The sequence below is a fragment of the Tupaia chinensis genome, unplaced genomic scaffold (assembly GCF_000334495.1).
Source record: "Tupaia chinensis unplaced genomic scaffold, TupChi_1.0 Scaffold000259_1, whole genome shotgun sequence".
NCBI classification, from domain to species: domain Eukaryota; kingdom Metazoa; phylum Chordata; class Mammalia; order Scandentia; family Tupaiidae; genus Tupaia; species Tupaia belangeri.
Genome location: NW_006159739.1, coordinates 631,007 through 654,355, shown reverse-complemented (window position 1 = coordinate 654,355; position 23,349 = coordinate 631,007). Strand labels below are relative to the sequence as shown.

General features: G+C 45.7%; 1 protein-coding gene across 1 annotated transcript in view; it reads left to right on the top strand.

Annotated features, from left to right (window-relative positions):
• Window positions 1-16,139: 16,139 nt before the first annotated feature.
• The window catches only part of DMRTB1 (DMRT like family B with proline rich C-terminal 1), an 8,825-nt gene continuing 1,615 nt past the window's right edge, over window positions 16,140-23,349 (top strand). The window contains 4 exon segments of the mRNA XM_006149372.1: window positions 16,140-16,447; window positions 16,450-16,737; window positions 19,223-19,428; window positions 22,499-22,682. Of these exon segments, the coding sequence (XP_006149434.1) occupies window positions 16,168-16,447; window positions 16,450-16,737; window positions 19,223-19,428; window positions 22,499-22,682 (958 nt within the window). The 5' untranslated portion in view covers window positions 16,140-16,167.

The window sequence follows — 23,349 nt, the reverse complement described above, 5'->3', positions numbered from 1 at the left end:
GTCACACATCCTGCTGACCGGCCAATGAATTGTTTCACACAACTTCTGCTAATGGGCGTTTATCCAATCCTGTCCCTGCCCCCATCTGTAAGACTCTTTTTGTTATCTTTGTCCAATAAAAACTTTCAGAACAACTCACATGCATGGTAACCCTTTTATTAGTATAAAAGACCTAGTTTTTCAAGGTGGGTGGACAAGTTGTCATTTCCATCAAGCTGAGCAACTCGTACATCTGACTTCATGCCTTGGGGTCTGGCCCTTGTTTGATGCTGGCTTTGTGAGGCTGACAAAGTCCCTTTTTCCTTATAATTTTTGCTTTACAGTTTTTCTTTTTGGCTCAACATTAAGTTATGTCACAATTTTTTTGTTTTTGTTTTTAGAAAGAGATTTTTGCTATAGCACATGTGCAGTTACCGGAGAGACAGAACATGAGAAATCATCCTCCCAGGGAGGATGGCCACGCTGCAATCTCTTTGCCTTCACTCTCCTCTTGGGATCTTGGGGATGCATGCACACATGCCCGGCATGAGTTTCAGGTCGCCAGGTCCAGGACTTGAACCATAGTCGGCCATGAGGGAGTCCAGCAACATAACCATTATGTCCAGTTACATCACAATTTTAAAAACAAAGTTGGCTAGTATAAAATTCTAGTCACAAACTAGGGCTGATGGCCAGAGGAAGGACAGAGGCAGGTACAGGTTTTCTTAATCAACAGGTCTGCTTTTGACCTATTGTCCTGATTGTAGTCTTCCACCAGGAACTGCAGTATTAAAGAGAAAACTCTCTCAAATCACAAGAGAACAGTGAAGGGTTAAAATATCCCACGTTGACCAAAATATGACTTCCCAGAATTGCTGGGAATATTGGTCGACTTTAAAAAGGTCTGTGGCCAAAGAAGTTGGAGGAACATTTCACACTGAATGTGTGTTCTCAACAGAGGAAATATCATTCCCAAGGGGGTGAAATGGTTCTTAGGGGACAAAAATCTTACTACAGTGGCTTGTGGCCTTCCAACAAAATCTTATTCCTTGTATGTAATTTCTGGAGTAGGGAGAAGGAAAAGTGACAATTAGAAAAAAACAAACAACAAACAACAACCTAAGAAGACTTCTGAGGGGAATGAGAGTGTTGCTATTATGAATAAAATATTGAGAAAATTGGGACCAGCAGTTAGCGTAGTGGCTATGTCGCTGGACTCCCATGTAGTCAACTGTGGTTCGAGTCCCGGACCCGGTATCTTAAACTTACGCCAGGTGCGTGTGCATGTGTGCCCAAGATCCCAAGAGAATGGAGGAGAAGGGATTGCAGCGTGGCCATCCTCCCTGGGGAGTGATTTTTCACTTTCTGTCTGTCTCTCTCTGTCTTTCTGGCCAGCGCATGTGCCCTATAGCAAAAACCTCTCCAAAAAAAGAAAAAGAAAAAAAAATATTGAGAAAATTACATTGGAGCTAGATCGTGGGGATTCACATATTAAAGAGGGGGAAGTTCTATAGTATAGTAAAGAACAACTTTGTCAGGCCAACAGGTGGAGTGATGGTTAATGCACTATATCCCACTTGGCTGACTCCATGGTTTGAGTCCCAGACATGCCAAGTGCGTGTGCGTGTGTGTGCATGCCTAAAAGTCCACGAGGAGAATGGAGAAGGGGTTGTGGCATGGCCATCCCCTCTAGGGGTTGATTTCTCACTTTACCCCTCTCTGCCTCTGTCTCTCCCTGGGCATGCACTCTATGGCAAGAATTAAAGGGGAAAAAACCAGCTTTGTTAATTTAGTGTTTCTCAATTTTACTGGATTTCAGGACCCCTTTTGTTCTTCATTTTTTGGGGGAGAGGTTTTTGCTATAGGGCACGTGCGCTCGCCAGAAAAACAGAGAGAGAGAGAGAGAGAGAGAGAGAAAGTGAGAAATTCCTCCCCCAGGGGGGATGGCCACACAGCAATCCCTTCTCCTCAATTCTCCTCTCGGGATCTTGGGCACACACATACACGTGCCCGGCATGAGTTTAAGTCACTGGGTCTAGGACTCAAACCACGGTTGATGGGAGTCCCGTCCAGCGACATAGCCATTATGCCAACTGCTGGTCTCCAGAACCCCTTTTTTTCTTCTTTTTTTTTTTTTTTGGACAGGCTTTTACTATAGGGCACGTGCGCTCACCAGAAAGACAGACAGAGACAGAAAGTGAGAAATCACCCCCCAGTGGGGATGGCCATGCCACTATCCCTTCTTCTCCATTCTCCTCTCGGGATCTTGAGCACACACGCACACATGCCTGACATGAGTTTAAGCCGCTGTGTCCGAGACTCGAACCATGGTCGACCACATGGGAATCCAGCGACACAGCCATTACACCAACTGCTGATCCTAGAACCCCTTTTTTCATATCACACCTATTCACATTTCACAGGCACGGTCTTCTATGGAATGTATTTTGGGGAAATGCTGAGTTCTATGAGAAAGGAGTTTAGAGAAAATTAGAAGCCAAGAGAGCCTTAGAATAAGAATAGTAGCCACGAATTACTGATTCGTTAGGCTTCTATTTCCTAAAGGTACAATGTAGATGTTTTGTTAACAGATAGCATGGGTAATCATCTACTTTATAAAAACATAGGTTCAATTGATTAATTTCATTCCTATATACCTGTCCTGTACCACACATGTTGCCAAAGAAAGTGTATTTGAACAAGTTGAAGAAAACAATCAAGAAGGCGTCAGGACAAGAACTTTCTCAGACAGTTCTCAGCTCAGTAACTTTCCTGAAATATAGATGTAAAGTCAGTAATGCTGACTGTAAGTAGGCTGTAAGCAGATTCGTCGTTACAGAGCACACCACCACCACTGTTACTTTTACAGTTATCTCCTTGGTAGGTACTGGATGTCAGGCAACATCTCTGTCTTGAAAATCATTATTCCACTTTTGTTGTGGTCTTCCTGTTACCTTGAGTTAGCAAGTTACATAGAATTTTCCATTCCACAGGGCAGACATAGACTTCCATGTTCTCTTATTTCTAATATGTAAAGAGAAGAGACTGACAATACAGTCCTTCATTCATTCACTCATATTTTTTTTATTATGTGCCAGGCACATGATACCAAATAACCAAAGGAGAGTCAGAGTCCCACCTTGTCCCTAACAGAATTTTCATAAACTCTCAGACAATCACAGAATGCTCAGATCAAATGATAGCCAACATTTACTGAGTATGTACTCTTAAAAAATATTATTTAATTTGATTTATTATTCTTCTTAAAATTTGCTGTAGGGCATGTGTGCTCAGCAGAGAGAGATGAGAGAGAGAGAGAGAGAGAGAGAGAAGAGAGAGAGAGAGAGAAAGAGAGAAAGGGAGAAAGCAAACTGCCAGGTCCAGGACTCAAACCATGGTCAGCCATGTGGGAATCCAACACCTTAACCACTGTGCCATCTGCTGGCCTCAAGTATGTACTCTTTGCCAGGTGATGTAAACAACTCTAGTCCTACAACTGTAGAAGATAGATGTCCTTCCCATTTCACAGATCTGGAATGGCAGACTCCATGGCTGACTCCCCCAAAGCCAGCCGCCCATTCCTCTTTGCTCACAGAACCCTCATCTGTGCAGGTATCTGGCAGTTACTTTGGTCTCGTCATTTGGCTCACTTTGTTTTCATGACATGTTCATTTACATGTTGGGTATTTGATTTTCAGCCATGAATACTTAGGCCCATCGTTTGTTTCTCCTCTCCAGTTGCACAAATACATATCCTTGCAGATGTCTTTCTCCCTGTGTCCTTACTCCATGTTTTTGTGTCTGTCCTTGCACTTTCTCTGGCAGTGCATGTCATGTGACAGAAACAGGTACGAAACATGTCTGCTATAAAACTTCCCGTTATTAATTCCCCTCCCTTGTGTTTTTCTGGTGACTGCAGTGTTGGAGTAGTCTGCCAGATATCCATTAGTTTATAATCTGAGCTGGTGAACTGTCATTTTTTTAACTGGAAGTACTTCACAGCAAATATTATAGGAAATATTTTGAATGAGACTGTAGACACGCTGCTAACTACGTTTATGTATCACCCCATGGTAAAGCATTCTACCCAGTGTTTGGAGGATACTGGTCAATTCACTTCTCCGTGAGAATAAACTGAAGCAGTTGCCTAAATTATTTTCTCAGCTTTACCATATACAGTGAACACTAACTGCTGGTCCCCTGCTCACCCTTCTTGACACCAAATATGTGTGTTTTTCCCACACCAACAACCAATCTCCAACTCTCCAGACACCAAGCTGGCGTCTCACAATTCAATCCAATTTTAACTACTTAAACTTAGCATCAGACTCCACAGGTTAAAGGCTCAATCCCACAAAACCATCCCCACTTTAGATACCAATTACAAGTCTGGGCCTCAGACGCTTCCAACCTATTGATTAGAAATTGGGGGTTCCCACAGTCCCCACCTCCTATTTCATAATTTGTTAGAAGAACTCACAAAACTCAGGAAAACACTCTATTTACATTTACTGTTTATTAGAAATTGGGGACCAGCAGTTAGCATAATGGCTATGTCGCTAGACTCCCACATAGTCGACCGCGGTTCGAGTCCCAGACCTGGTGGTTTAAACTCACGCCAGTTGCGTGTGCGTGCGTGCCCAAGATCCCGAGAGGAGAGTGGAGGAGAAGGGATTGCGGCGTGGCCATCCTCCCTGAGGGGTGATTTCTCACTTTCTGTCTCTCTGTCTCTCTCTGTCTGTCTGGCGAGCGCATGCACCCTATAGCAAAAACCTCTCAAAAAAAAAAAAAAGAAATCATATGATTCAGGAATAGTCAAATGGAAGAGACACATAGGCAAGATATAGGGGAAGGGGGTGGAACTTCCATCCCCTCTCTACCCTGACACCTTCTCAGCACATCAATGTGTTCACTAACCCAGGAATTCTCAGAAGTTCTCTGTTTAGGGGTATTCCCTGGGGTTTCATTACTGAGGCACAATTGAGTAAACAACTGGTCATTGGTGATTAACTCAATCTCCAGCCTTTCTGCTCTCCCTAGAGGTTGGGGCGGTCCTGAAAGTTCCATGCCTTGGTGTTTCTGGTGACCAGCCCCCATTCCGAAGTTATCAGGGGATCCCACCAACGGTCATCTCATTAGCATACAAAAACACAATTGTCACCATGAAGATCCCAAGCTTCACAGAAGCTCCTATGAAGCATTGAGAACTAAGGCCAAGATAAGGAAAGAGGGTTCCTATCACTCAGTCACAAAGGTTTGAGGCACTCTGTCTGAGGAACCAGGACAAAGACCAGGTATGTTGACTTTGTCATTATATCACTGTGTCACAGTCAGACACTGCAATATAGTGGGAAAAAGTCACACAGCTTTGGGCAGAAATTAATTCTGAGTTCTGCCCCACCCCCCCAACACTCCCCAGTTGTGCGGTAAGTTATCCAGCCTTTTTGAGTGCTTATCTCTTTTTTCTTTTATTTTTAAATCTGTAATTTGGGTTGATTATAACTACCTTTTAGGATTGCTAGAAGGCAAGAAAATATGCATAAAGCTGGCAGAAATTAATTCTGAGTTCTGCCCCACCCCCCCAACACTCCCCAGTTGTGCGGTAAGTTATCCAGCCTTTTTGAGTGCTTATCTCTTTTTTCTTTTATTTTTAAATCTGTAATTTGGGTTGATTATAACTACCTTTTAGGATTGCTAGAAGGCAAGAAAATATGCATAAAGCGCTTTGGGGCCTTGGAAAAGTTAGGACCCAATAGCTCAGTGCCCTGTACCTTAACAAGCATTTCACATGCATCGATTCCACACTAGCCTCCTTTTCTGGTCCTCGGTTGTCACAGAACTCATGCTTCTGTGATGCCGCAGCCTCTGCCCATCTCCTCCCCTGGAGTGAGCAATTCCATTAATGAAATTCCTACTGACCTTGATGACTGGAGACGAGAATTGAAAAAGTCGTAACTGGCAGAGATGTGAACTTCTCCGCTGATGCCCCAGGATATGTCAAGGCATAAAACAGGTAGGGCAGAGATTGCTCCCCTGGGCCAAGGGAGGGACAGGATGGGCAACTGGGCAGTCCTGCCTCCCTTTCCAAACGGACCCTTCCAATCTGGTGCTTTATTCAATTAAATTCCAGCTACAGTGAACTCTTCCTGGTTTACCCTGGACTTTCTGAATTTTAACACTGAGAGTTCAGTGTCCCTGAAACCCTCTCAACCCGGGCACATCAGGACAGTGGGTCACTGGACTTCCAGGAACCTGAGCTATGCCATGCCCTCCAGCCCTGGCAGCTGGCTGCTCTATGGAGCCAGGCAGGTAGGGTCCAAATCCTGGATTATTCCACTTCCAGCTATGAAATAAATGTTTAAGGATTATATAGCTTTCCTGAACCTCAGTTTCTTCACCTGTAAAATAGATCATATTCTTTCTTAAATTTGTAATGTACTTCATATTATTAATTTAAATATCACAATGCTTGCAATGTTGGAAGCCCTCAATGAATGTTAATTTTTTTTCTTCTCAACTTCCTTATACTTAAGGGGAGTTTGAGGGCTAGCAGGTGATGCAGAAGTTAAGGCAGCTGGATCCCACATGGCCTACTGTGTGGTTAGAGTCCCCGATCTGATAGCTTGAAAAACATGCTAGGGGCATGTGTCCGAGTGCCCAAAATCCCAAGAGGAGAATGGAGGAGAAGGGATTGTAGTGTGGCCATCCCTTACTTTCTTTCTCTATCTTGGTCTGGCGAGCATGCGTGCCGTAAGAAAAAAAAAAAAAAGGTTTTATTATCTCCTGGGGTATTGTGTGTCCCAGATTTCTGAATCCTAAATTCTCAGGGAAGGGAGGTGGCCACTGGACAGCAGGGGGCACTGTTGTCCCTATTCCATTCTTTCTGCCCACTTCTCTGCACACCTCTCACTCCCCATTTCACACCAAAGTAATAAAGCTTTAGTAAGCCACTGACAAAGAATGGCCAAACTGGAAACACACACTTGGTTTTAACTTCCAAGTGTGTCCCACATGCGCACAACAATCTTAAGGATGCATCTGGGCTGTTTCACATCTTGTACATCTAATTTATAATCCTCCTTATTCCAGGAGGTTTATGAGGTGCCAGGGGGTCAAATGTTTATTCCTAGCATTATTCGACGCCAATCAACTAATTATTTTGATGAGTTGTATACTTTTTCCCCTCTTTGCTTGACCAGATTGGAAACAATGATAGGCATTCAACTGAGTTTTATTTGTAAAACTCTGACAGATTGGGAATTACGGAGTTCCATAAACTGTCTCTTAAAATAAATATTCCTGATTTATGTGGCATGTTAAAGAGGGAAAAAAATAACAACCCCCAAACTGATTAACCTAAATAAGTTTAACCATGTTTAAAGAAAATGTTGTAGAAGGTAATAATCTCTATATATTTAGAACCCTGTTCATAACTAATCATGCTCCTTTTTTCATTTAAGGAATTATTTATGCTCCTAGCGGCGGTAATTGTTGACCCGGGTGGGTTCTAGAGAAGAAGAAAGGAATTAATCAAATAAATTTAAAATTAAATTTCCAGAATTCTTACCAATACTTAATGTCCAAGGACTCCATTTATCAAACAGCATGCAACTAATCACCCCGTGTCCTCTGGTCGGGCTCTCATGCACGTCTGATGGATTCTGTGTCTCTGACACGCTGTGACTTTACTATATAATGACACCCTTCTTTCTTTTCTAGTTTACACAGTAGTTTGCCGGTAATTTATTCTTAATAAGAAAAATGTAAAAATATTCTTATAGAAATAATATCAATAGTTGGAAGATTCAAAATGCAAAATAGAATTTTATTAGATTCTTCAGTTGATAGTTGGTATAGTCTAGTAGTCAAAGACTTCTGATTCTTTTTTTAAAAAAGAATTATTTTATTTAACTTTATTTATCCATTTATTTATTTTAATTTGACCAGAGAATGATAGCGTAAGAGAGAGAGAGAAAAAGAGAGAGCCTGAGAAAGCAAGCCGCCAGGTCTGGGGCTCGAACCGTGGTCGGCCATGTAGGAGTCCACACCCTTAACCACCATGGCACCTGCTGGTCCCAAGACTTCCAATTCTAAAGCATGAGACTTCATTTTGATTCCATCAGAAAGGCCCTACCTGGGGGACCAGCAGTTGGCGTAATGGCTATGTCGCTGGACTCCCATGTAGTCGACCGTGGTTTGAGTCTTGGACCCAGTGGCTTAAACTCACTCTGGGCTCATAGGCGCGTGTGCATGTGTGCCCAAGATCCCAAGAGGGGAAAGGGAGAGCAGGGATTACGGTGTGGCCATCCCCCCTGGGGGGTGATTTCTCACTTCCTGTCTCTCTCTTTCTGGCAAGCACACGTACCCTATAGCAAAAACCTCTCCATCCATCAATCAATCAATCAGTCAATCAATCAATCAATCCCTACCTGGCAAAGAGTAGAGACATATGCTAGTGAAGGCCATCTTACCAACACGATGAAGAGACATAGTGGTGTCTCCCGCATGCAGACGTGGTAACAGCTTGAATTGGAGCTGCTGTTGAAAGTGGAGGGAGGCTCCACTGGTGCTGCTGGACAGGAGTACCAATGCAATGCAGGACGTATACATAATGCTTAGTTTTCTGGTGGCCACATTAAATAGGTAAAAAGCACATCTAAAATGTTATTTAACTCAATATATCCAAGATATTATTTTAATATGAAATCTACATAAAATTATGGAGCTTTTGTTTGTTTAGTTTTCCTATAGGGCAGGTGTGCTGGCTGGAGATAGGCAGGGGAAAGGAGAAATCCCCCCCCAGGGGGATGGCCATCCCATCCTCTCTGGGGTTTGGGCATGCACGCACACACCCCTGGCATAATTTCCAAGCCTTCAGGTCTGGGATTTAAATGGCACAGTCAGCCATGGGATCCAGCGGCCTTAACCTCCATGCTACCCGCTAGCCCTTATGGAGATGTTTTACATTCTTTTCATACTATGTCTGGAATCAGGTGTATATTGTACACATTCAGCACATCTTAATTTGTACTGGCCACACTTCAAGCGATCCACAGCCACAAAGGGTAACAGCTACAGTACTGGACAGCCTGGGTTTCAGTGTGCTTGGAGAGTATGATGCCATCCGGAAAGGCTGTGCACCTGAATGAAATCTCGTGGTTGAAGGTAGCCTTAGGAAAGTCAGAGACACTATGTCCTCCTCCTTATTTAGTTTCCCCTGCTCCTTCTTCCTCCTGGATACCGAGTACTGCGTGCCGTTTGCCAGATCCTAGACACTATGCTGGGCATTGCAAATGCATTAACTCACTAATCGTGCAAGAATGAGACTCCCACCTTCTAGTGAAAGTAAGTGAAAAAAACTAAATGATGGCACTATAGCAGAGTGGTTAAGAGCTCAGACTTGAGGGCCAGGCAGTGGCACAGTGGTAATGAAACTGGACCCACATGGGAAAGGTCCTGGTTCACATCTCAGGACCTCCCTGAGCCCCCTTGGCTGCAAGTGTACTTGTGGTCTGGGCTGGCTAGACTGGGGTGAATCATGGTGTGGAGACCCTGTAGGGGTGCCTATCTCTCTCAAAGAGGTAAACAACTTTTTTACAAAAGGTTTTAGACTTGGAGCTTATTCATATGTGCTTTTGTCACTTTCTATATACCTCTGGTAAGGCATTTCTTAACTCCAAGCCTCAGCGTTCTCATTTGTCAAGTGGACACAATAAAAGTACCTCACTTACAGATGTTGTTCGGAGGTTCAAATGAGGCTATGCCTGCAGAGCCATAGGCACCCATTAAATATCAATATCACTAACAAGTAATTGTGACACACTTTGGAATTTGCAATACATTGTACAAATATTACTACTACATCTGAGGCTCAAAGAAGTTAAATGACGTAGCCAAGGTAAAACAGCTACAACGTGAATACGTTCTCTCCCAGTTTACCTGCCTTTGGAGCGGTATTTCTTGACATCTGTTTTCAATTACATTATGGATTGAATTTGTATAGTTTCTGTGACACAAAATCGAAAAGACTCTTACAAGATAAATTGGCATTTTCATAATCGATTTCAGAAAAATGGTTCCATTACAATTTTTTTTTTTATAAATTCACTGTTCTAAGAAACTAGACAAGGAATGGGACAGAAAAAGGAAGATTAAACTTAATTTTCTTTGTTCCTTTGCTCCTTTTGACTCTGATTTTACTAGGGAGAAGTACCCTTGTGTAATGGGCATTTAATACATGCATGTTGTGCTAAGCCAAGTTTGCATTTTACCAAAGGACAGAGACATTAAAGACATTAAAGGTCGTATAGGTTGTCCTCCCTATTAGCAAGGAGCTAAAGTTGACCCCCCCACACCCCGTTCTGTTTGTCAAATAAATGGTCCTGAAGCTCAACTGATAGACAGCACGAATTGGGGAGATGGTAAGTTTGATATGGCAGGAGAGGGAGGCAGGACTCACTCACACACTATTTATTGAATGTCTATTTGGTGCTGGAAATAAAGGAAAGTAAGTTAGCCACGGCCCTTACAGAGGCTGACAGAAGCATCAAGAAAGGAGAGAGGAACTACAGGAGCTGGATGTGATGGATGGATGGGGTTGAGGGGAGGAGGAGAGACCAGTTTATCTCCAGTGGGTGTGGCACAGCAGAGGACCCTGAGAGAACAGAAATGCTAAGGCTGGATTTTAAAGCACTCTGCTATAAGATGCGTCATGTAAACCCTCCCCTCCGCCTCCTCTCTGAAATCTTCAATAAAGTTTTCATTGCTCACTGGAGAGAGCCTGAAGAAGGGGGAGAGACCAGATATCTGGGTTATTGCTGCGGGGAGGAAAGATGCTGCAGGCAAAAAAGGCTCCTTTCTCTCTCTACCAGTGAGGAAACATTATGGGGCACGCAATATTTAATGATTATAAATGATACCCCCGTGCACTGCATAATCCAGGGCTTTAAAAATGAATATGAATTAAACAGTACCAATAGCAAGCATATTAACCAAAGAGAAGAGGAAACTTGGGGCCCTGAGAGGAGAGAGGCCATATCTGAAACTGGCAGATAGGACCACCGAGCAGTTCCTTTGTGATTCATCTGCAAGTGTAACTTGTCATTTTTAAAAATTCTTACCTTCGCTCTTTGCTGTGCCTCCTGCAAGGATGAAGACCATTCTCAGCAACCAGACGGTCGACATTCCCCAGAACGTCGACATCACCCTGAAGAGACGCACCATTATCGTGAAGGGCCCCCGAGGAACCCTGCGGAGGGACTTCAACCACATCATTGTGGAGCTCAGCCTCCTTGGGAAGAAGAAGAAGAGGCTGCGGGTTGACAAATGGTGGGGAAACAGAAAGGAGCTGGCGACCGTTCGCACCATCTGTAGTCACGTCCAGAACATGATCAAGGGTGTTACATTGGGCTTCTGCTACAAGATGAGGTCTGTGTACGCTCATTTCCCCATCAACGTCGTTATTCAGGAGAATGGGTCTCTTGTTGAAATCCGAAATTTCTTGGGTGAAAAATAAATCTTGACAAATGGTGGGGAAACAGAAAGGAGCTGGCGACCGTTCGCACCATCTGTAGTCACGTCCAGAACATGATCAAGGGTGTTACATTGGGCTTCTGCTACAAGATGAGGTCTGTGTACGCTCATTTCCCCATCAACGTCGTTATTCAGGAGAATGGGTCTCTTGTTGAAATCCGAAATTTCTTGGGTGAAAAATAAATCCGGAGGGTTAGAATGAGACCAGGTGTTGCTTGTTCAGCATCTCAAGCCCAGAAAGATGAGTTGATCCTTGAAGGCAATGATATTGAACTTGTTTCAAATTCAGCTGCTTTGATACAGCAAGCCACGACAGTTAAAAATAAGGATATAAGGGAACCAGCAGTTAGCGTAATGGCTATGTCGCTGGACTCCCTCGTAGTCGACCACGGTTTGCATCCTGGACCCGGTGGCTTAAAACTCATGCCGAAAAAAAAAAAAGCTATAAGAAAATTCTTGGATGGTATCTATGTCTCTGAGAAGGGTATAGTTCAGCGGGCTGATGAGTAAGATCTAAGAGTTTTCCAACTACGGTAACAAGCCGAATAATTTCTAAGGCCTTCATATGACATTTTAAAGATAATAAAAGACAACAATTGATTTGAGAGAAAAAAAGTTCTTACCTTCAATGATGTAGACTTTCTTTCTTCCTTTATTTATTTATTTATTTTTTTCAACAGGGTGCATGTGCTCGCTAGGGAGAGACAGAAAGAGGGAAAGTGAGAAATTACCCCCCAGGGGAATGGCCATGCAGTAATCCCTTCTTATTCTCCTCCTGGCATTCTGGGCATGTACCCATATGCACCTGGCATGATTTTCAAACCACCAAGTCCAGAACTTGAACCACTGTTGGCCATGGAGTCCGGTGCCCCAAGGACCACACCACCTGCTGGCCCCTAAAAAAAGTATTTTTCCCTCCTTATTTTGTTAGAAGGTGTGGAACACTTGCCAGAGAGACAGAAAGACAGAGAGGGAGTGGGAGAAAACATCCCCCATGGGGCAGAGTCACTCCGCAACCCCATTCCTCCCTCCTGTCAGGATTTGGGGCGTACTTGCACACGCACCATGTGTGTTTTTAAGTTAGCAGATCCCAGACTGGACTGTACAGTCAGTCATGTGGGCTCTGTCTGCCTTAACCCGTAGGTCAGAGGCCAGTTCAGATGCAGATTTTTTTTTTTTTTAAACATAAATTTCTGAAGGCAGAGCTGCAGGGAAGAAAGTGGTCTACTATATCCTTAACTGCTCCCATTCTTTTTTTTTTTTTTTTTTTTACTTTTAGTTTTCCAATTTTGTATCTTCTCACTGTCTTTTAAAATAACAATGTAAAGAAATGTATTTTTTTTAAAGCAGCAGTCTAAAAAGTAATCAGCCATAGACCTAAATAAACTATCAATTTGCCTGACTCTCCAAGAGTACACTGAGTTCTGTTGAAATTTACCTAGGCTAACTAAAATTCTAGGGGAAAGAAAGAAATAAACTAGAGCTTCTCTTCAACTTGTTTACCATATAAAAAAAACCCTGGGGCTTCTGCATCTTATAATGTTACTGATTAAAAAGATATATAGTTGTTTATTAATGTTCTCAAGGCACTATGCAAATTCATATCACCTTGGGTATATTTTGCCTCTAAAGCTATAAAGTGAATATGGAAGCATTTTGTAGTTAACAAGGAGAAAGTATTTTAACTCGAATAGCTAGCTTTGAAGAGGATTTTCCTGTAAATCATTAATGAGAATATGAAGCGAGCTTGGGTGGTCAAGCCTGAAAGTAAATGAGGGTAATTTTCTTTTTTAAGTCTTATTATCCAATGTCACCTGATGTTCAGATTTAAATTTGATAATGCAGAAAATGACCTTACAATTTGCCGTATGGTAAAATAACACAGCTGATGCTCCAAAAATTTTGACAGCACTATGGAAACTATAATTTTTAAGTACCATTTTCAAAGGACAAGTGAAAAAAACTAGGCATTTTGACTTGGGTAGAGTCAGAAAAAGAGCTTGCCTGTCCTTTATCTAAGGGACTATATATTTTACATTAACAATTAACAGAGGGTTTTAGAGCAAAGCAGAGACAAATCTAGAACTTTAAAAATGGATGTAAAGCTCCCAGTGAAATTCCTGAAGGGCTAAATAATTCAGGAAGCCTACGTTTCCCCTCTTATGAAGATGAGGAGGACCAGCCCATGGCCTGCATCTACGTGACCCGGCATGAGATTTGAGTCCGGGACTCAACTGCTTGAAAAACACACCATGCATGTGTGCCCAAAATCTCAAAAGGAGGGAGAGGTGGGGAAGGGACTGTGGTATGACCATGCACCATGAGGATGCTTTCTAACTCCCCCCACCTCTCTCTCTGTCTCTCTCTCTCTGGAGAGTGCTTGCACCCTCTGGCAAATTAAAAAATAAATAAAAGGCCAGCCAGGTGGTATGGTGGTTAAGACAGCTGATCCCACCTGGTAGACTTCCAGTCCCTGATCTGGCGGCTTGAAAAACACATCTGGCATTTACATCATGCATGCTGAAATCCCCAAAAGGAGAATGGAAGAGAAGGAATTGCAGTGTGTCCATCTCTTGGGGGGTGCTTTCTCTCTCTTTCTCCCCCTCCCCCCACCCCCTTGAGTGCACAAGCTATTAAAAAAAAAAAAGATGAGGAATATGGTTAACTCTGGTGACAGTCAATAGTGAGCTGAACTGTACGTTGGAGGCAAGAAATGGCCAATGGTGGGTTTGGATCCCCAGCCTGTCAACCTGACACTTGCCAGGCACCCAAGATTGGAAGGGATAGGGAACCAGGGTCTTAGTAGATGGAACCCTGTTGAAAATGATTTTCTCTCTCTGGCCATCTCTCATGCATACAAATGCTCCCTATCACAAATAAAATAAAACATCTTAAAAGGTAAGGACTATTATTTATTTATTTATTGGAGAGGTTTTTGCTATAGGGTGTGTGCGCTCACCAGAAAGACAGAGAGAGACAGAGAAACAGGAAGCAAGAGATCACCCCCCAGGGGGGACAGCCACGCCACAATCCCTTCTCCTCCATTCTCCTCTCGGGATCTTGGGCACGCACGCATATGTGCCCGGTGTGAGTTTAAGCCACCAGGTCTGGGACTTGAACTGTGGTTGACTACATGGGAGTCCAGCGACGTAGCCACTATGCTAACTGCTGGTGCCCCCAAGACTATAATTTTTAAAAGCAGAAGAAAACTTTATGGCTTTCCATTGTCTAATAAACCTTAGAAGGGCAACCATTTCCTACTCAGGCAGCTGGTTAAGAAATGCCAAATATAGCTGCAGTCAGAGACTCAGGAAAATCAAGGTAGACGCCAGGACAAGGTTTCAACCCTCCAACCACCAGAAAGAGAGTATTTTAAAGAAAGGGCACTGAAAACCACATTTTTGTCTGGTTCGTTTTCTGAGAGATTTTTGTTGCAGGGCACATGCACTTGCTGGAGAGACAGAAACAGAAACCGAGAAATCAGCCATGGGGGGCATGGCATGCCACAATTCCTTCTCTTCTATTCCCCTTTTGGGATTTTGGACATGCACACACGTGCACCCTATGAGTTTCAAGTCACCTTGTCTGGGACTTGAACCTCGGGCAACCATGTGAGTCCAGCATATTAATCACTACGCCACCTGCTAGCTCCAAAAAATACGTTTTACATAACGTGACTGGCTTAAATGTGACCATTCCTGAAATGATAAGCTTCTCAGTTTAGGTACTAGTGTCCCTAGTTTCCCCCTTTTCCCTTTTTTTGGACCTTAAGAAAAAAATTAAAAACTTCAGCTATCACACACTTCTATTAAAAAAATAATGTGAATTAATTTAGTTGTGTCCTTAGGTTAACTTTATGAGGTTTATGCCAGCTTTTAAGTGTCCCAAGGCTTAGGTTGCTTTACGGGAATAACTAAATTCATGGTAAAGTTAAGCAATGATATAGGCTAGAACTCGAATACTCTATTTCACTTTAAGACATTTTAAAAAGGCTTTACTTTGGAAGACATCAGCAGCAATCTGCCACTTTCCAGTAATGCATTCCTATACCAACACTTTTAAAAAATGAAAATTACTGTAATGGTCTATCCTTGAGTTTACTGCCCCAACCTCTTGAGAATATTCCGAAAGCACCACTGTGAACGGATGCTTCTCCGTAGGGGAGAAACAAGAAAATCAGCAGACTCAGCAGCTCTGGGAAGGAGAACCGCAGTTTGCTCCTTGCAAGACTTTTCTACTGCAATGGGTTTACGGAGAACTGCAGTCCTCTGGAGCTTTAAATCTGTGGACCGTTGAGCATTACCGCGCCTTTTTTGAAGTTACATAATGCCTTCAGTCTACGGAGTGGCGGGAAAACAAAGTTTGAAAAATTAAATGCTTAAGATTTCACATAACCCAAGTGAGATACATGCAATAGCATTACAAGAAGAATTTATACAACCCAGTCTTTTGCATCTGATTATCTGAGGCACAGAAACTCCTCATTTTGCACCCCGAAAAAGGAGGGAAAATGCAAGAGTCTTGCTGCAGTTCCTGGGACCTACTGGGAGCCACTTTGTTACAAGTGTATCCAATGTCCCCAGCACCAGGGACTTCTGGGGCGCCGCTCATCCCTGCTCCATTTGCTCTGCAGCTCCCAGAGGTGGCGGTTGTGCTATGAAGGAAGACCCTGCCAAGCTGGCCGACAAGATGCTGCGCACCCCTAAGTGCTCCAGGTGCCGGAACCATGGCTTCCTGGTGCCGGTCAAGGGCCACGCGGGGAAGTGCCGCTGGAAGCAGTGCATTTGCGAGAAGTGCTACCTGATCACGGAGCGCCAGAAGATCATGGCAGCGCAGAAGGTACTCAAGAGGCAGGGCTCCGAGGAGGAGCAGGAGGTGGCTCTGTGTGTCCAGGGGCCTGCGCTGGCCTCCGGGACTGCGGCTGCCCCCCCCCCCCCCCGCCACTTCCGCCGGTCGCTGCAGGAGACGCGCAGCCTGGCCCCGAGGGCTGTGCTGCTGTCTACTTCCCTGAAAGGCCCCCACGGGGCCCGAGTCCGGGCCCCAGCGCCTTCCAGCCTAGTCTGGCCGGCCGCGGCCACGTGGTGCCAAGCGAACGGGCCGCGCTGGTGATGCCCAGTTCGGTGGGGCCCCAGCTTGGCTTGGAGGCCGCAGCCGGGGGATGCCCTGGCCGCCTGGATCTGCGCAGGCCTGTGCGGCCCGTGCCCAGCCCGCCGTTCGCCGACTTCGGTAAGATTCCCAGGCCCAGTCATGGGCACTTGTCCCAGCTGCAGCCTCAGCGCTCCCCGTGCTGGTGGTCCAGGCCAGCCCAGGTTGCCGGGGATGGGCCGCGGGGTGAGGGCTGGGGTGGGGGAAATCATTTCCAAGGTATCCTTGCTTTGAGAAACCTTTCTCCGGAGAGGGACTTAGATTTGGGTAACTATTTGCGAAAAGGAAAAAAGATGGAAAGGAATGGGTGATCCAGAGGAAAGAGATCGGAAGGAATGGGTGATCCAGAGGGTTTTTCACATTTAGGTACAGTTTTTCCTTTTCCACTTTGCAACAAAAAGATGGCCCCCAGCCAGCTTAGCAGCGTCCCCTCTTTGGAGCGCAAGCCTAGGGAGACCCTCTCAGTGCGCTTGCGCGGCTCTTTTTTCCCTTTTTTTGGGCGGGAAGGCCCTCCCCCAACTTCTCTGCGGGCGGGTAGCTAAACTATGACTGCGCCTGCGCACCCTGTCCTGTCTGCAGTCTGAGACCCCTCCTTTCAGTAGTTCCCCCGCTCAATGCGGCTGCGCGCCACTTCCCGCCCTTTTCTCCGTTTGGAGGCTCCTCCCCCAGTGCGTCCATGCAGTTGGGCTTGTTCAATCGGCGCCTGCGCTCCCTTCCCGCACTTTCTGCTCACTGGAAGCTCCTCCCCTCAACCGCGCTCTGGCCCAGTGCGCCTGCGCGTCGCTTCCCGCCCTTTCCTTGCGCGTGGGTTGAAGTGGGACAAGTCTGTACCTCAGAAGAGAACAGCAGTTGGTCAACTGAGGTGTTTTATTTTTCTTTTTCTTCCCTCACCTTCTGCGTTAATTGCGTTATTTGTTCCCTATGTCTTCCTGCTTGAGTTTTTTGTTTTTGCTTTTAATTTGTCATAGGGCATGTGGGTTTATCAGAGAGAAAAGAGAAAGCATCCTCTCTTTGGGTGTCGTGACGCTGCATTCCCTTCTCCATTGGTCCCTTCTGCTGGGCATGGATTCACTGAGGCTGCTAGTCCTCGGAGCTTACAGTGAGAGTGTATTCCCTTGCTACCTGATCACGCTTTTCCTTTTTTTTTTTTCTTTTTCTTTTTTCTTTTTTTTGCCATAAGACACATTTGCTTGCTGGCAAGAGACTGAGAGAGAGAGAGCAAAGAAAAGTGAGAAATCATGCCCCAGGGTGATGGGCCTCCTGCAATCCCTTCTCTAGTCTCCCCTTGGGATTTTGGGGCACACACACACCCAGCGTGTGTTTTTCAGGCAGCCAGCCCTGGACTCTTAACTGCACAGTCAGCCATGGGGGATCCAGCACCCTAACCACCTGCTGGCCACACTGTGTATTTTTTAAGCCATGGAGTCAGCCATGTGGGATCTAGCTCTCTTAACATCAGGGCATGGAGCAGCCTTGCTTTCAGTAGTTTCAAGTCACCTGTAGACCTGAGACTTTCATAAACAGCTCTTTGGGTGTTAGCTGGTGGTCTCGGTGTGTGGCAATGTGGGAGGGAGGGCATAAGGCTCAGAGGGGTGGGCTGGAGGTGGCTTACCCTGTGACCTTGGGCAGGCACCTTCTTTGTGTGGCAGTCCTTCTCTATGTTGAGGAAGTTGGTTTGCATGCTCCCTGAATGTCATTTCTGCCACCCGGGACTTTCTAGGAAAATCTAGGTCCCTAGGGAACTGGCTGTCTGATGGCAGACCAAGAGAGATCCCAAACAGCCATCCTAGGAGAAAGCCACCCTTTTGAGGACAAAGGGTGCCTTTTTCCCCCTCTCACCAAACAGGGACTGAATGCTTACAGCATGACAGACACTAGTGATGATGTCATGGAGAAGTTACATAGTTTGCCCAATGATCTTGTCCTTGTGCGAGGGACAGCATTTATTTAAAAATTCCACAAATCAGGCTAGCAGATGGCATGGTGGTTGAGGTGCTGGACTCTCACATGGCCAACTGCACCTTGAGTCCCTGACCTGGTGGCTTGCTTTCTCACCCCGCACCCCCTGTGAATGCATGTGCAAATTTAAAGTAAAATAATAAGATAATAAATACAATTAAATAAATAAATCTTTTTTTAATGCACAAATTGGTGTACAGATCTCTAAGAACTAATGACTTAACTGTTTTAAAGAAGAGGAGGAGATGAGTATTGTGGACTTAAGGAGCCACATTGGGTTTAGGAGAAAAAACCTTTCAAGCAGAGGGAATAGTGTCTGCAGAGGCCTTGAGAAGGATGAGAAACTGCCAGGTTCTAGCATGATGACAGGGTGGCGGGAAACAGCCCGTATGGGGCTTCATGGCTATGATAGGTTGTGCTGTTTCTAAGAACACTGGGATGTGGTTGAAGGAGTAAAAAGCAGTGAGGTCAGAACCATAATGGAGGTGGGAGTTTTGGGTAAGTGAATATGTTTATTACTCTGCTCCCCTGGGATGGTAATGTGCTGTTCCTTTCCCTAGCTCCATGTTTCTAATATTATACTTCCCTTGTGGCTTACCTTTTTCAGGGTTCCCTCGGAACATCAACTCGGATTGTGTGATGGGGTCTGACTACCTGGAGAGAGAGCCTTCGAAGCTGTACCCTGGCTGCCCCAGCATGCACTCCTACCGCCCGTATCCACTGGGCTACCAGGATGCTTCCCCGACCTCGGGAATCCCCCTGCAGAGGGGCTTCAGGCATGTCTCCTGCAGCCATTACCATGGCACTGGCTTGGTGAGTCCCATCTGATGACTTTTTCAGGTTCTTCCTTATCCCAGCTGTCTTTGCTGCTTTTGTGGATCCTCAGCCCTACAGAGCCAGTTGTCATAAATGGGATTCTCACTCTGTATGAGGCCTTGATCAGAGAGATACAGCACTGGCCAGGTATGGTGTGTGCTTCTGGGATGCACGTGTATAGACAAGTCTGAACCACTAGGCCTAGGCTATGGCATGCATCTTTCAGAGCTATGGGCTAAAAGACTCTGGAAGCCCATGGATGACTGACCACTAGCCTTGACTCATGGAATGCTGATAAGGGCCCTTCATTTTCTGCGCATAGAGAGAGAATATCACTGTCCTGGAGCCACAAAGTTAAGGGCAGAGCCAAGACCAGTCTATACCTGCCCACAGGTATAGGTATAGACTGCAGAGGGCTTTCAGGAGGAGGAGGTATTGGAGCTGAGTCATGAGAAATACAGAAAACCCCCCCCCCCCCCCCAGCACTTAGAAAATATTGTTGAAAGAATGAATGAAATTTAATCTTTTTATAAGATTAAAAGGTCAGTCATTAACAAGCACTTTCTTTAAGGCTGAAGTTATGATAATCGTCAGGTCAACCCTGTTGTGTGGTGCTACCAAGTTTTGCGGCCTTGATTACCAACTCCTTCCAGACTAGGATCTTAAAAGCCCTCTTGACCATCTCTGAGGGCCACTAGAACTACAGTACAGTGAGAGGCCAGGTGACCAGTCCAGACTTTGGTTCCATAAAGCTGGATCTGTGGGGGAGATTGGATCAAATGCAGAGCAAAGTCATGGAGATTCGACATTACCATTACTTCCTCCCTCAGAGCTAAAACCCTAACTGTGGGTATCTAAGATGTTTCCCTGGGAGGAATGATGAGAGAGCAGGCTTCTGTGTTTAGTATGGAGGGGGATTAAGAAGAAAGGTGAACATTGATAATTTACAAAACAAAAGTTATCAACCAAAGAACATGGAGCCAGTCCCTTGGGGGTGGAGCTGTGTCCAGGCAGGTTGGGGACGGGGCAGCTTCAGCTCTGGCAGCATCTCATCTGTCTGCTTTCGATATGGTGAAGTTTTACTGAAATATATGGTTCTCAACTGACTGAAAGGGGAAAGTTTGAGGACCACTGATCTGATTAATTTCCAGGGTATGCCACTGACCTTCCAGATAGGTCTTATTATCCCATTTTGGAGTTGAAGAAAAAGACTCAGAGAAGTTAAGTGTTTAGTCACAGGTCACAAAACTGTTAAATGACTGACTGGGATTAAAATGACGCAGCCAGTTGGTGACAGACAGGGCCAGGATTATACCTTGTTTGCCCTGACTCAGGAGTTTAAGAACCTTTCTGCTGTCCTAAGTGTGTCTCTGCTTAGAGGTGGAGCATGCATGCCTCGTGACTCTCACTGCCTTGTGTTCTCCACCTGAAATGTGGGCACTGCCTCTGGCCACCCCATTGCAGCTCAGCCCAGAGACAGTGAGCCGTCTCCAGCCTCCACACAAAGAGGAGGCTCTGGCCAAGTGCAGCATGTACCGTCTGCTCACCCAGAAGCTTGCAGCCTGCTGTCCAGGGCAGGGCTCTGATTGACAGGCCCGCCAGACAGCCTTTGTTAAGAGTGTGATTTCAGTCCGTTTATCTGGGCCTGAGCTGCCACCACAGGCCCCAGGCAGGAGCTGTGATCCAGGGACAGACTTGGCTGAGGAGCTTGGAATTAAAGCACTAATAATCCCCCCTTCCACCCCCCCTTCACGTCTGGAGAGAGGATCAGGCATCTATTTGTGAGGCTGTTTCAAATCCAAGAGCCTATGAATTACTTTCATCCTTGTCTGTTGCCCCCGCCTAGTCTTTGGGGTATTCCCCAGAGATGACATCTCCCTTCCTCTTCCTGTCCCTCTCCACCTGCTGCTGCATTGCTCCCTCTATCCTCCTCTTCACAAAGGTGCACAGGCTCTGGAGTTGGAACAACCTCAAGTCCAATCCACCCTCCACCATTTGCTAGCCACTTGACCTGGGAAGTTTCCTGGCCTCCAAGGACCTCACTCAGGCTCAGAGTCTGTAAAGTGGGGGTAGGAGGACTATCTCATAAGGTGGCTGAACAGATCACATAAGGAGTGATGCATGGGCCTGGCACGTAGTAGGCACTTAACAAGTGGACTTTTTTCCATTTTCCGCCGTCACATAAAGTTAGGAGATACTGGATTATTCACTATGTGGAATTTCTCAAACTCAATTGACTGATCACAGTTTTCAGAGAACTCAGAAATTATCTTGTAGGACATGGGGGTTTCCTGAAACACAGCTTGAGGAGAGATGCCCTGCAGTATCTATTCAGAGAAATAAATAATGGGAACCACATCCGAAATTGATTGGTATTTCTCATAACATGCCCGCCTTTCCCAGTTCAGCTCTGAGCTGCATAGTCATCCCCATCCAGACCCTTGTGCTGTGGGGTGGGTTCACTTCTATCTACTGAAGAAGGAATGGAAAACGGTGGTGGTGTTTGAAGTCACCCAGAGTCCCTTCCCTCAATATCAGCTATATCACACCCAGGTTGCTGGCGTTTGCTCCCAAAGGCCCCTGACACTGAGTTGGGGTCATTACGTGTGCCAGCCAGGGTACCCCTGTGGGGTTGAGATGCACTTGGACACTTCCTTAGTGCAGAGCGGCACAGGGTGGCAGTCAGCTGAGTGGGCTGTGGAGTCACACATGCTTGGCACAAGCTTGTCTTTGCTACTTAGCAGCTCTGGACCTGTAGCTTCACTTTATTTAACCTGTTTCCTATCATTACAACAAAGCTGGTACCAAAAGCTTCTTCCTAGAGTCATAAGGACCTAAATGTATACAGAAGGTTCCAGTGTTACTGCTGGTTGTTCCCAGCACTATCTGGGCTATCTTAGTGCCTATATTCCTTCTTGCCTTTAGCCACTTGGCAGGTGTTTGCTGAACACCCCTTCCCTAGTGCACTGTGCCAAAGTGTTTCGGACCATGGGTGAATCTACCCAAGTGGAGTTCCCCATTTGATTGACCAGTCTGGCTAACTGTCTCTGTCGTGTGTGCTGTGCAGGTGCCAGAACCGGTGGGAGACTTCCAGCCAAGCTTCTACCCGCCGCCACCACCGCCTCCGCAGCCCCAGTTTCTCCCGCCAGGCTATCTCGCTGCGCTCCACCTCCTCCCACCGCCACCTCCACCACCACCACCACCGACTTTCTCGCTGACTGTCCTGTCTGATACTGACAAGGAGAACACTGGTAAGCTCTAAGCTCTAGTCTTCCAGCTTCTGGGACAGCCAGGAAGGCTTTCTGGAGACAGCTGGGGCTGATCTGAGTGGATGTGGCAAGAAGGGACATGAGCATAGGAGTTAGAATGTGCAGGAACCTGAGATAAGCTCTTTCTTACACCCCTCCCCTAGTTTTGTAAGCAAGCAGCTAAAGGAGTGGGGATGAGATTCTCAGGTAAGGAAATTGAGACCTTGGGAAGTTCTTGTAGAAATAAATGGCAGAGCTGGGATTTGAGCAGTTTTCTGGATCCAAGTCCAGTGCTTACCCCTTACCTGATCACTTGTGGGTGAATGTGTGGAGGACAGCATACAGGTGGTGTGTCTGGATGACACAGGGGCCAGGCCTCTGGTTGGGGTGTGTCCTCTCTGCTCAAGGAAGCGGCAAATGCTGAGCCCAAGGCAGTGTCAGGAACCACTTTGGGGCTGGTGGGCTGGTTCCTCTGCCCCAGGCCCCTCTGGAGAGAGAATCAGACCAGGAGTTAGAGACTTCGTCCTTTACGGCTTGGCCACTGGTATACTGGGCAGTCTTCTTAATTACAGTGGGCCCCCTTACAGGGTTACTATGAGGGTTGACTGAAGTTTTCCATGTGAAAATAGAGGGCCCATGCAGCTTTAAAGGTTCTGGGGACTTTTTTCCA